The 13,980-nt window shown below is 49.7% G+C and overlaps 2 protein-coding genes across 2 annotated transcripts; one reads left to right on the top strand and one right to left on the bottom strand.

The window, feature by feature from the left end:
- The first annotated feature begins 2,682 nt into the window (after window positions 1-2,682).
- LOC143769362 (E3 ubiquitin/ISG15 ligase TRIM25-like) lies at window positions 2,683-5,074 on the top strand. The gene has a single exon (XM_077257840.1). It carries the CDS (start codon window positions 2,684-2,686, stop codon window positions 4,247-4,249), a length of 1,566 nt encoding a protein of 521 aa, XP_077113955.1. The 5' UTR covers window position 2,683; the 3' UTR covers window positions 4,250-5,074.
- A 392-nt stretch (window positions 5,075-5,466) lies between these two features.
- LOC143769361 (nuclear factor 7, brain-like) lies at window positions 5,467-7,219 on the bottom strand. The gene has a single exon (XM_077257839.1). The coding sequence runs from the start codon at window positions 7,135-7,137 to the stop codon at window positions 5,554-5,556; it is 1,584 nt and encodes a 527-aa protein (XP_077113954.1). The 5' UTR covers window positions 7,138-7,219; the 3' UTR covers window positions 5,467-5,553.
- Window positions 7,220-13,980: the final 6,761 nt, after the last annotated feature.

Genomic DNA, 13,980 nt, shown 5'->3' with positions numbered 1-13,980 from the left:
GACTTATGAAAATGAACGACCCGTTTCGCTCAACCCTACCTTCGGGGCATTCGATCGTTACGGGTGGCCTATGGGACCCATCAGCGTTGGGGTATCGCCTCCAGGGTGCTTGATCCACCTTCTGGGTGTTTGATCGTTAGGGGAGGCATCTAGAATCAGTCAGTGTTGGGGTATCACCTGCTGGGTGTTTGATCGTTAGGGGCACCCTCTAGGACCCATCAGCATTGGGACACCACCTCCAGTGTGTTTGATCGTTAGGAGTGGCCTATGGGACCCATCAGCGTTGATTCACTGCCTCCAGAGTGTTTGATCGTTAGTCGGCTTCTAGAACCAGTCAGCGTTGTGGCACTGCCTCCTGAGTGATCATTAGGGGTGACCTCTAGGATCCATCAGCGTTATGGCTCCACCTTCTGGGTGTTTGATCGTTAGGGGTGACCTCTAGGACCCATCAGCATTGGGGCACTGCCTTTGGGACGTTTGATCTTTGGGACGTTTGATCTTTGGGGACGGCCTCTAGGACCCGTAAGTGTTGGGGTACCGCCTCCAGGGTGTTTGATCATTAGGGGCTTTCTCTAGGACCAGACAGCGTTGTGGCACTGCTTTCAGAGTGATCGTCAGAAGTGGCCTCTAGGAACCTTCAGCTTTGGGGCACTGCTTCCGTGGCATTTGATCTTTGGAGGTGGCCTCTTGGACCCGTCAGCATTAGGGCTCCACCTCCAGGGTGTTTGATCGTTAGGGCCGGCCTCTAGGACCCGACAGCTTTAGGGCACCGCCTTCGGGGTGTTTGTTAGCGGCAGCCTCTAGGATCCGTCAGCATTGGGTCACTGCCTCCACGGTGTCTAATCGTTAAGGCCCCGTCTCACATAGCGAGATCGCTAGCGAGATCGCTGCTGAGTCACAAGTTTTGTGACGCAACAGCGACCTCCATAGCGATCTCGCTATGTGTGACACGTACCAGCGATCAGGCCCCTGCTGCGAGATCGCTGGTCGTGTCGGAATGGCCTGGACCTTTTTTTGGTCGTTGAGGCCCCGCTGACATTGCTGAATCGGTGTGTGTGACACCGATCCAGCGATGTCTTCACTGGTAACCAGGGTAAACATCGGGTTACTAAGCGCAGGGCCGCGCTTAGTAACCCGATGTTTACCCTGGTTACCAGCGTAAATGTAAAAAAAAACAAACACTACATACTCGCCTTCTGATGTCCGTCAGGTCCCTTGCCGTCTGCTTCCTGCTCTCACTGACTCCCGGCCGTACAGTGAGAAGTGAGAGCACAGCAGTGACGTCACCGCTGCGCTCTGCTCTCACTGTACGGCGGCTCAGTCAGAGCAGGAAGCAGACGGCGAGGGACCTGGACACCGAAAGGCGAGTATGTAGTGTTTGTTTTTTTTGGTAACCAGGGTAAACATCGGGTTACTAAGCGCGGCCCTGCGCTTAGTAACCCGATGTTTACCCTGGTTACCCGGGTGCTGCAGGGGGACTTCGGCATCGTTGAAGACAGTTTCAACGATGCCGAAGTCGTTCCCCTGATCGTTGGTCGCTGGGGAGAGCGGTCTGTGTGACAGCTCCCCAGCGACCACACAGCGACTTACCAACGATCACGGCCAGGTCGTATCGCTGGTCGTGATCGTTGGTAAATCGCTTAGTGAGACGGGGCCTTTAGGGTGGCCTCTCGGACCTGTCAGTGACACCACCTAACACAAGATCTAATCCTGTGAGGCTCTGAGACCGTATCACATATGATAGGATTAGATAAACTGCTCAGCAGACAGTATCACACAGGATTGGATTAGATACACGGCCCAGCAGACCCTATCACACAGGATAGGATTAGATACACAGCTCAGCAGTCAGTATCACACAGGATAGGATTAGATACACGGCTCAGCAGACGGTGTCACACAGGATAGGATTAGATACACGGCTCAGCAGTCAATATCACACAGGATTGGATTAGATACACGGCCCAGCAGACCCTATCACACAGGATAGGATTAGATACACGGCTCAGCAGTCAATATCACACAGGATTGGATTAGATACACGGCCCAGCAGACCCTATCACACAGGATAGGATTAGATACACGGCTCAGCAGACAGTATCACACAGGTGAGGATAAGATACACGGCTCAGCAGTCAGTATCACACAGGATAGGATTAGATACACGGCCCAGCAGACCCTATCACACAGGATAGGATTAGATACACGGCTCAGCAGACAGTATCACACAGGTGAGGATAAGATACACGGCTCAGCAGTCAGTATCACACAGGATAGGATTAGATACACGGCTCAGCAGTCAGTATCACACAGGATAGGATTAGATACACGGCCCAGCAGACCCTATCACACAGGATAGGATTAGATACACGGCTCAGCAGTCAGTATCACACAGGATAGGATTAGATACACGGCTCAGCAGACAGTATCACACAGGATAGGATTAGATACATGGCTCAGCAAACGGTATCACACAGGAGAGGATTAGATACACAGCTCAGCAGTCAGTATCACACAGGTGAGGATAAGATACACTCCAGTCAGTATCACACAGACGAGGATTAGATACACTCTCAGCAATGGTCGGTGCCGGTGTGGTACGTTGGACATGATCTGACAGTGTTATGTACGGAGTCTCGCTCCGGCGCTTTATTATGACGTCATTGTCTTCCTGCTGCCAACAATGGCGTCTGCTGATCTGAGAGACGAGCTGAGCTGCTCAATCTGCCTGGACATCTACACGGACCCTGTCACCCTGAGCTGTGGACACAACTTCTGCCGGGACTGTATTAGTCGGGCGTTGGACACTCAGGACCAGGTTGGAGTTTATTCCTGCCCTGACTGCAGAGAAAACTTCTTGGAGCGTCCATCCATGAGGAGAAACGTAACCCTGGGGAACATCGCTCAGGGCCTCTTCTCTGCTCCAGAAGCTGAAGTGTCTGGGATCTACTGCACCTTCTGTGACTTCCCAGTCCCAGCCGTGAAGTCCTGTGTGCAGTGCGAGACCTCCATGTGCCACCACCATTTGATGAGGCATGACCGGTCTGTAGAACATACGGTCACTCCACCCAGCGCTTCACCGAGGAGTAAAAAGTGCAACGTCCACCACGAAGTCTTGGAATATTACTGCTGCGTGGACTCGGTCGGTATCTGTGGCCAGTGCGTGTCTTCTGGACATAGTGGACATAAGGTGGAATTACTGAGCGATGCTACTCGGATGAGGAAGGAGACCATGAGAAACGTTCTGCAGAAACTCACGACAGCCATTGAGGAGATGGAGAAGAGCATCCAGAGTCTGCGCGAACGAGACACTCAAGAAAAAGCAAATGGTTTAACCAAAAGAGTGATAGCCATGTTGGGAGACATAAGGGGACAATTGGATGCCCTTGAGGAGAAGGTTCTGAGTGAGCTATCCAGACAGAAAGAGCAGGTGTCACTCTCAATCTTGGGACAGATCCAACATCTGGAACTTCAGAAGAAAGAGTTGTGTGAGAAGATGTCTTGTGTGAAGGAGCTGAGTGCCATTGCAGACCCGATCGCCTTACTGCAGGAATTTCCAGGTGTTAACTTCTGGGATGCTCAGGTCACAGTAAGGGAGAAGAAAAATTCTGAGGGTAAGCATCATGGCGTAGACCATCTAGATGAAAGTTTAATCTCTGAGATGTTTGAAGAATCTCTACTGAAGATTATGACCAGTGTAAAATCATGGCTCAGCGGGCCGAGGTGGACAAGTCTACTGCTGGATATCAACACCGCTGGAAACCACGTCCACCTGTCAGATGACTTCAAAACTGCCTCCTGGTCCAAAGGGAACCAAACCTATCCAGAAACATCGGAGAAATTCCAGTACCCACAGATACTAAGCACCGATGGCTTCCGTACAGGCCAGCATTACTGGGAGGTGGAGACCAGTGACACTGGAGGATGGAGGGTTGGGATGTGTTACCCCACCATGGATCGGACCGGAGACAAGTCGTATATCGGGGACAATGAGAAGTCTTGGTGTTTGCGTTGGCAGAAGAATCAGTACTCTGTCCTCCATGACAATGTGGAGACCATGTTATCACCGGAGCCTTCATGTCATCGATTGAGGATGTGTCTAGACTATGAGGCTGGGACGCTGTCATTTTACGAGGCGTGTGACCCCATCCAACACCTGCACACTTTCACTGCCACCTTCACCGAGCCCCTCCATGTTGGTTTTCGGTTACTTAAATCTTGGGTGAAAATTATCAATCCAGAAGAATAATTAGGGGAAGATCAGTTATGGAAGAATGTTCCCTGAACTGGATCATTGCTGGTCCACCTTGTGAAGGGGTGGAAATATCCTACCAAAGGCCAGCACCGAGTCTGCAGGCAGCAGATAAGGTTCTCCTCCCCTCGCTGAGACATCTGCAGCTTCTCCGCCATACAGTGGTGCTTCGTAAGCAAGGCTGACCTCCTCCATTCTGCGGTGGCCCCTAAGATCTTGACTTAGGGCCCTCATTGAACAATAGTAATGTGCCTAACATTATCTGGACACGGACTCATCCACTATGGGAGGACCAGGCTCTGCCCCATGATGTGTGCAGAAGAAGAGAGGACAACCACATCTGCCAACTTCAGAGCCATTAGATGTAGCAGGGGGCAACCGGGGTATTTGCTCCGGGTGTTGGGTGTCGTGGGGGCGCTAATGAGCCACTTTACCCAAACCGAGGTATATACAGTAGATACAACGTCCAAGCCGGGGAATTTAGATATACTGCTCATCAGACAGTATCACACAGGAGAGGATTAGATACACGTCTCAGCAGTCAGCATCACACAGGAGATGATTAGATACACAACTCAGCAGACAGTATCACATAGGAGAGGATTAGATACACGGCTCAGCAGTCAGCATCACACAGGAGAGGATTAGATACACGGCTCAGCAGTCAGCATCACACAGGAGATGATTAGATACACAGCTCAGCAGACAGTATCACATAGGAGAGGATTAGATACACAGCTCAGCAGACAGTATCACATAGGAGAGGATTAGATACACGGCTCAGCAGTCAGTATCACACAGGATAGGATTAGTTATACAGCTCAGCAGTCAGTATCACACAGGAGAGGATTAGATACACGGCTCAGCAGTCAGTATCACACAGGATAGGATTAGTTATACAGCTCAGCAGTCAATATCACACAGGATAGGATTAGATACACGGCTCAGCAGTCAATATCACACAGGAGAGGATTAGATACACGGCTCAGCAGTCAGTATCACAGGAGAGGATTAGATACACGGCTCAGCAGTCAATATCACACAGGATAGAATTAGATACTTGACTCAGCAGACAGTATCACACAGGAGAAGATTAGATACACGGCTCAGCAGTCAGTATCGCACAGGAGAGGATTAGATACACGGCTCAGCAGTCAGTATCACACAGGATAGGATTAGATGCACAGCTCAGTGGTCAGTATCACACATGAATCAAAATGAATTTTCGAAAATTTCTCAATGTAGGGAAGAAGGAGGACCACTTGATTGTCCATGAGTGACTTAGACTTCTTAAAACAGCCTCAATTGCAGATCTTTATGCACCCGTCCTTCAGTACACAGAAGGCGGCATGGAGAGGCTCGGTGAAGGTGGTGGTGAAGGTGTGGAGGTGCCTTATGGGATCATTGAGCTCATAGAAAGACAACTCCCCGGCTTCATAGTCCAGATAGACCCTGAACTTGTGAGACCTTTGTTGAGGTATCTGGACAACCTTGCTGTCATGCATGACTGAATACAGGTTGCTGTTATTGTAGTAGACCTTACGCAAGCACCAGGACTTCTTATTATCCCCAATCCATGACTGGTGCCCGCTCCGGTCAATGCTGGGATAACACATCCCCACTCTCCAGTTTCCTGTCTTGCTGGTCTCCACCTCAAAATAATGGCGTCCTGTGCAGAAGCTCCTGGTGCTCAATACTTGAGGATCCTGAAATCTTCGGGTCGTTTCTGGACAGTTCAGCTTAACCTGGGACCAGGATGCCGTCTTCAGGTCGTATGATATTTTGACGTTTTTACAAGCGCTGTTCACATCCAGGAGAATCTCTGTAGGGGCCTGGATGTTGATTCCTTTTTTTACATTTTTTAGTATTTGGGATAAACCTTGTATGAGTGTCTCCGAGATCAAACCTTCATCCACATTTTCTGTGATGTCCAACTTGTTAGCATTCCTCCCCTCATTCTTGTCCTCCACCATAAAGACACCACAAAAATTGTCTCCCTTTGACTCCTGTTCTTGTAAAATGGCCATTGGCTCAGTCATGTTGCACAACTCATTGATGTACAGTATTTTGCTGTATATCTCATCTTTCTGGATGTCCAGCTGTTGGATCAGGTTGAAGATGGTGAAAGCTTCGTGGTCTTGCTTTTTGGAGATATCACTTAGGACCTTCTTCTCAAGGTCCTCCAATTGTCTCCGAATGTCTCTAAAGATGGCAGTGACTCTCCTTCTTATTCCAGACGCCTTCTCTTGTACTCCTCTTCTGCCCTCCTGAAGGTCCCGGACTCTTTTTTCTGTTTCTGCTTTTTTGGAGTTCAGGTTCTTCAGAAGAATGTTCATCTTGTCCTTTTTCTTCTTGGCAGCTTCTTCGAGGAGCTCCACCTGATGGCCCTGGTGTTCACTTGCCAGACAACAGGTGACACATATAAAAGCAGAATCTTCCGAGCAGTAATACTCCAGAGCCTTCTTATGGATGGAACATTTCCCATCCTGTACGAAAGCTGTAGGGCCTGAGAGGACATGTTCTCTTGACTTACTATGGACTCTCAGGTGTCTATCACATAAGGACACTTTACATGACAGACATGATTTGGCAGCAGGTACTGGAGAGTGATTACAGTAGCTGCAAAATACCGAACTCTCTGGTTGGAGCGTATGGAAATGTTCTGCTATGTTCCTCAGTGCGATCGTTGTATACAGCAATGGACGATCTTGGAATTCTTCTCGGCAATCGGGACAGGTATACACTCCAGAGCCTTCCTGAGTATCCAGAGCCCGATCAATACATTCCCGGCAGAAGTTGTGTCCACATCTGAGGGTGACGGGATCCGTATAGATGTTCAAACAGATGGAGCAGCTCAGCTCGTCCCTCACGTCGGAGGAGGCCATAATTGAAACTGAAAATCTCTCTTGGATATTTGCAGTTGAAGTCGTGACGAGGCAACTTTTTTAACTCTAAAGTGTCCTGAAGAACCTTTTGCAATTGCATAAGTCACTATCGCCTCCACTCAAGGGTTGTATGTTCAGGCCTGATGATGACTTGGGTTTTTGTATTGACCAAGTGGGTGGTTTAGACTTGTGGAGATGTCCACCCACATCTGACCTCACTGTGGATCTTCAGTCAAGTCTTTCATATCAGAGGTATTAATATACATATATTCTATATGTTATCCTCCAATTCACGTGCCATGGATGGACAAAGCATGTTAATGAGCGTCATTACCATAAGGTCCTCATCTCTAGGAGAATCTCAGTGTAACTTACTTTCTGAACATACATCAAGGAGTTAATATGTGTCTGAAGGAAAACATAGAACGACAATTGGCCATGGGTGGGATGACGGGAAAGACTACTGCACCACTGAGATAACCATTACTGGTCATGTCTGATAAGTCTTGTGCCTTATATGACACTGAAGGTTTATTTATATCGTGTATTAACAGAGCTGGTGACGAGTTCACTGTACAGCCAGCTGCTGCAGAACCTCTTTTAAAGTAAAAATTAGGAAATTAACTGCAAATAATACAGACATGAAGTCTTGTTGTCCCCTTCGCAAAATACACTGACGAGCAAAAGGGTAACAATGCTTGGACCTTCTAACTCTCAGGCTCCATATCTCACCATCCACTACAGCTCAGATCATGAGACCACCATCATGTTATAGACAACCATCTTGGCTATCTCATACTGTACATAAATGTGACATGCACTATGTAGCATATGATTAGTTATGCAGATTCTCGTCATGTCACTGCATTGTTACTGTTCTGCTCATGGTGGTGGAATAATCTTTCTCTTCCAGTAGATGACAAATTACAACCTGGTCTCACATTTCCTAATAGCTCACTGTGTTATTATGTTGATTCCCTAGCGAAAAGTCACTGGTTCGAATCAAGAAGCTGCCATGAAGAAGATTTCCCAAGAAAAGAGAGACGGTATCATCCAGCTCATCGATAGCGGCCTCTCGGCCAAGGATAGTACCAAACTGCATCATGTGAGCGCCATGACAGCTGTTGTGAACTGTGTTTCTGGGCTCCCTCTGGTGGTCACTAACGGTACTGTGTTAGGCATGTCTTGTTGCAGGCCTGGGCTCCAGCTGGGTCATTAAGCAGCGGGTGTTCCCTATTTAGGTCTCCTCTGGACTCAGTCTCTTGCCTGGCATCGTTGTATCCAGTCCTATAAGGTTTCCTCCTGATTCCTTTCCCTCTGTCTCATGCAAGAAAAGCTAAGTCCGTTTTGAATACTTTGGATCATTTGCATTTTTCAGTGTTTTTGTCCAGCTTGCTTTATATGTGATTTTCTGGCTCGCTGGAAGCTCTAGGGTGCTGATATTCCCCCTCCGCACCGTCAGTCGGTGTGGGGGTTCTTGAAATATTCAGCGTGGATGTTTTTGCAGGGTTTTCTGCTGACCGCATAGTTCACTTTCTATTTTCTGCCTATCTAGACTAGTGGGCCTCACTTTGCTGAATCTAGTTCATCTCTACGTTTGTGTTTTCCTCTTGCCTCACCGTTATTATTTGTTGGGGGCTTTCTATATCTTTGGGGTTCAATTTCTCTGGAGGCAAGTGAGGTCTTATTTTCCCTCTAGGGGTAGTCAGTTCTCCGGCTGGCTCGAGACGTCTAGAATCAACGTAGGCACGTTCACCGGCTACTTCTAGTTGTTGTGTTAGGATCAGGTATGCGGTTAGCCCAGTTTCCACCTCCCTAGAGCAGTTCCTATGTTTTTTGTTGACCTTGCCGGAATACCAGATATCCTCTACCACTGGGATCATAACAGAATGCCAGGCCAAAAGAAAATGTTTATTGCATCGCAGAAGCGGGATTAAAAAGAAGTTCTGAGTTTTTTTTGTTTTTTTTTGTGTTGCTGCAGTTCGCCTAGCTTCTTCCATCCCCTTTTTCTCTGAGTGGCTTGAGCTCTGCTGCAGATATGAATGTCCAGACTCTGACTTCTAGTGTGGATCAGCTTGCTGCTAGGGTGCAAAGCATTCAGGATTTTGTTATCCATAGCCCTATGTCTGAACCAAAAATACCTATTCCTGAGCCGTTTTTTGGAGATAGATCTAAGTTCCTGAATTTTAGGAATAATTGCAAATTGTTTCTGTCTCTGAAACCTCGTTCCTCTGGTGATTCCGCTCAGCAAGTTAAGATTGTTATCTCCTTCTTGCGCGGCGACCCGCAGGATTGGGCCTTCTCTCTGGCGCCAGGAGATCCTGCATTGGTGAATGTTGATGCGTTTTTTCTGGCACTTGGTTTGCTTTATGAGGAGCCTAATCTTGAAAGTCAGGCTGAAAAGATGTTGCTGGCTATCTCTCAAGGTCAGGACGAAGCTGAGGTGTATTGTCAAAAATTTCGGAAATGGTCCGTGCTTACTCAATGGAATGAGTGTGCCCTGGCCACAAATTTCAGAAATGGTCTTTCTGAAGCCATTAAGAATGTGATGGTGGGGTTTCCTATCCCTACAGGTCTGAATGATTCAATGGCTCTGGCCATTCAAATTGATCGACGTTTGCGGGAGCGCAAATCTGCTAATCCTTTGGCAGTGCTGTCTGAACGGTCACCTGATTCTATGCAATGTGACAGAATTCTGACCAGAGCCGAGTGGCAAAATCATAGACGTCAAAATGGGTTGTGTTTTTACTGTGGTGATTCAACACATGTTATCTCAGCATGCTCTAAGCGCTTAAAAAAAATTGTTGTTAATCCTGTCGCCTTAGTACTTTTCAGCCTAAGTTTATTTTGTCTGTGACTTTAATTTGTTCATTATCTTCTTACTCAGCTATGGCTTTTGTGGATTCGGGTGCTGCTCTGAGTCTCATGGATTTGTTGTTTGCCAGGCGCTGTGGTTTTGTCCTGGAGCCTTTGGAAAATCCTATTCCTCTTAGAGGAATTGATGCTACGCCATTGGCAGAGAATAAACCTCAGTATTGGACGCAAGTGACCATGTGCATGACTCCTGTACATCAGGAGGTGATTCGTTTTCTGGTACTGCATAAAATGCATGATGTTGTTGTTTTGGGTCTGCCATGGCTACAGGCCCATAATCCAGTTTTAGATTGGAAAGCTATGACTGTGTCAAGTTGGGGTTGTCAGGGGATTCATGGCGATTCTCCATTGGTGTCTATTGCTTCTTCTACTCCTTCTGAGATCCCTGAGTTTTTGTCAGACTATCAGGATGTATTTGATGAACCCAGGTCCAGTGCCCTGCCCCCTCATAGGGACTGTGATTGTGCAGCGCCCCAGAGTCCTGGTCGTTGCAGTAATGTCGCTCCGCCACTAAGGGGAGCTATGGTACGTCTGATTGCACTAAAGGAGTTTCTCTGACCAGGTAACACTCACACTACACTTCACACTCCGGCCACCAGGGGGGGTGGTTCTATCTAGTAGGCCACTCCTCACACTCTGGTAAAACTGGGGGTTGGACAGGAAGACAGAGAGAAGTAACTGGGAAGAGCTAGTGAGAGGACCTGTCAGGGATGGGATCCTGGCAGACTCCTAAGAACAGAACTAACCAGTGAACAACGGGAATACAGAAAAGAGGAATTAGGACCAGAAGGAGTCGTGCTGTTAGACCGAGGCAACATCCTTCTGAGGCGCAAACAGTCGGTGGCCGGAACGCCGAGCAAGTAAGAGACTTTAAGTACTACTGCAAACCACGGCAGGGCAGCCAATTATAGGTTGGCTGTCTCACACAAATCACCTAAGCAGACAACGGAGGCAGCTGTGGGAGAGGGGCGACTCTAGGGTCCCGGAAGAACTCCAGGCCTACCCCGTCATACGGGTGCGTCCTACCATATCACCTGGGGGACGGAGAGAACGAACATCAGAGACAGGCAGAATCAGTTGTGAGGACTATCCCGGGAGCTCAGCAGGGAAGAACTACAACAATCAGCGCTAGAAGGTAGATACTGATTCCCCCCTGGAAAGGGAACTCCTGATGTGCCTTTGGACCGGCCGGTCTCTGACAGCCCTGTTGACAGCACTCTGGACTGAGGGCTCTAAAACCTTCAGTAAAGAGGTAAAGAGACTGTAACCTGGTGTCCTCGTTATTTACTACGACCTACACTGCACCGCAACATTACCATCGCATCTATCATTGTGCGCCCCTCAGCAGGGTCACGGACCGGGTCTAGCCACCGTGACAACCCCAGAGCAGAGACTCAGAGGCCCGGTACCGGGTACCCCTCGGCCCTGCGGCAGTGGGGGCGCTACAATTTGGCGTCACGAACAGGATTCTACTTAAGCCTGAGAAATCGGGTCATGTGTGCCTTGGAACTGTGATTTATTGTGCTTGGACTGTAACTTATTGCAAAGACTGTGCGTTGACAATTGCCGCCAGGAGTTCCCGCCACGATTCGCCATCGCAGTGTGCGGAGGGAGGAGCCTCAGCTTCGTGGGCGGGACCGGCCAAAAAGAAGCGCGGAACGAGAAAGCGCGGTAACGTGCCGATCCCGGAAGAGGAACTCCGACCTCCAGCAGGTTAGTGGAGGAAGGGCCAGCCATGTCCGAGTCGGGAGGAGCGGAGGAAGAGGCCGCAGCCGGGGACGCAGGGGCGCCTCCGGGCCCCGCAGCGGGCGAAGCCGCGGCCCTAATACAACCACCGGTTGCCGCAGAACCCGCTGTTCCCCTCAGCCAGTCGGACGCTGCCGTTAACACAAAAGCCATAATGCCCTTCTCTATGCCGTACCTGCCCGGAGCGGCCTGGCTCCCACGATACTCTGGGGAGTCGCATACATTCACTGACTTTAAGGAAGGGCTCTGCAGCCTGCTCGAGTTCTATCCCCTGACGGAGCCTCAGAAGGTTCATATGGTAACCGGCCAACTCTTTGGGGCGGCTCTGAGAGAATTGAAGTCCTGGCCCGCCGAGGATAAGGGAACTGCACAGCAGATTTTTGCAAAGCTTAAAGCCACCTTCGATACTCGCACTGCTACAGAAATTAAACTGACTTTCTATGGATGCAAACAGAGACCGCAGGATAGCTTACGGGACTATGCCCTTAATCTCCAGGAGGCAATGCGGGCCATTAAGCAGAGTGACCCCGGCAGCATGCAGGATGAGGATAAACTTCTGAAGGAGCGGTTCATTGAGGGGCTCCTGTGCAGTCACCAGCGGGGCCAATTGCACTTCCTGGCCATGCAAAATCCAGACTTGACTTTTGCGCAATTCAAAGATAAAGCTATCCAGGCATTGCAGGAGCGACAGCCCAGCCGCGCAATACCACCCAGGCGCCCCGCTCTCACATACCACCAGGAGGTGGCATCGGATACCCCAGTTGCCGCGGAGGCCGATGCCCAGAGCTTCGAGGACGACTCCCCTGCAGGACTCCGTCTTCAGATGCAGGAGCTGACCAAGAGCGTTGCTGCTCTAGCCCGGACGGTGCAGTCCCTACAGGAGGCCCCCAAGGAAAAGATCCAGCTAGCCTCCAGACCAGAAGATGTCCCCTGGACGCGACAGAAGAGGACCCCACCGACCAGAGGTCGGGACAGCGATCGCTTCCATCAGGACGGACGACCCATCTGCCGCCGCTGTCACCAGGTGGGCCACCTTGCAAGGTACTGTCCTTTAAACGAGCAACCCCTGGGGCAAAGGGCCAACCCCCAGGAGTAGGACGGTCAGGCCCGCAGCATTGGAGAACCAAGTATATTGGAGGACGACCAGTTCTCCCTGTAGTGGTTGATGGAATCCCCTTGAACGCTTTGCTGGACACCGGTTCTCAGGTGACGACTATACCTTACGTGCTTTATAAACGGTATTGGGGGGACACCGATATTACTCGTGGCCCTGACGATGATTTCACCATAATAGCCAGTAATGGTCAGCCGTTACCACAAGTGGGGTATAAGGAGGTCACCATCAAAGTGGGGCGGGTGGAATTGAAAGCCGAAGGGATTGTGATTGTTGATATTGATCGTCGAGAATGTAATCCCATGATGACTCTTGGTACTAATGTTATAGAAAATTGTCTTGCAGAAGTTATTGTTTTGTTGCAACAGGTGGCAGAAACTGCTGGTCACAGTGAGCAACGTGCCCTGCAGAAGGAAATCAGAGCTCTGATGCAGAGACAGTAGGTAGAGCTGACTGGTGGTGAGATTGGTCGTGTCACTGTGAGTGATTCAAACCCCATCGCAATACCCCCCAGGAGTGAAATGTTAATATGGTGTCGGGCAGCCATAGGCCTCAGGGGAAAGGACTACCAGGCCTTGGTAGAACCCGTATATTCAGACAACAGGCCTACTATTCTGACAGCCCGGGGGGTGGTCGACGTTCGCCAGGGGAGAGTGCCCGTACGTGTCCTCAATTGTGGGGAGGAAGAGGTTCACCTCACCAAGTATGCCACGCTCGCCAAATTGTTCACTGTTAATAATAGTGTGATACAGACACCTGAACCCTTGGTCCCGTCAAACGTGGCGGAGGACAATGGTTCTGCAGAGCACTCGAAAGACTGGTGTCGGGAATTGCATGTGGGCACTGACTCTACCCCATCCCATCAAAAACAGGGGGCCTACAGGGTGGTACACGAGTACGAGCAGGTATTCAGCAAACACCCCTTAGATTTTGGGCAGGTGAAAGGGATCCAACATCATATCCCCACGGGAGATCACCGACCCATAAAAGAGAGATATCGCCCTGTACCCCCAGCTCATTACCAGTGTGCCAAGGACATGTTGCGGGAAATGAAGGAGGCTGGGGTGGTGAGAGACAGCTGTAGCCCCTGGGCAGCTCCGTTAGTCCTT

The sequence above is a fragment of the Ranitomeya variabilis genome, chromosome 4 (genome assembly GCF_051348905.1).
Source record: "Ranitomeya variabilis isolate aRanVar5 chromosome 4, aRanVar5.hap1, whole genome shotgun sequence".
Taxonomy (NCBI): Eukaryota; Metazoa; Chordata; class Amphibia; order Anura; family Dendrobatidae; genus Ranitomeya; species Ranitomeya variabilis.
This window is presented reverse-complemented; position numbering and strand designations above follow the sequence as displayed.

Bases quoted from the DNA above. Each gene is read 5' to 3' on its own strand.
- LOC143769361 (XM_077257839.1), bottom strand. From the start codon at position 7,137: ATGGCCTCCTCCGACGTGAGGGACGAGCTGAGCTGCTCCATCTGTTTG.
- LOC143769362 (XM_077257840.1), top strand. From the start codon at position 2,684: ATGGCGTCTGCTGATCTGAGAGACGAGCTGAGCTGCTCAATCTGCCTG.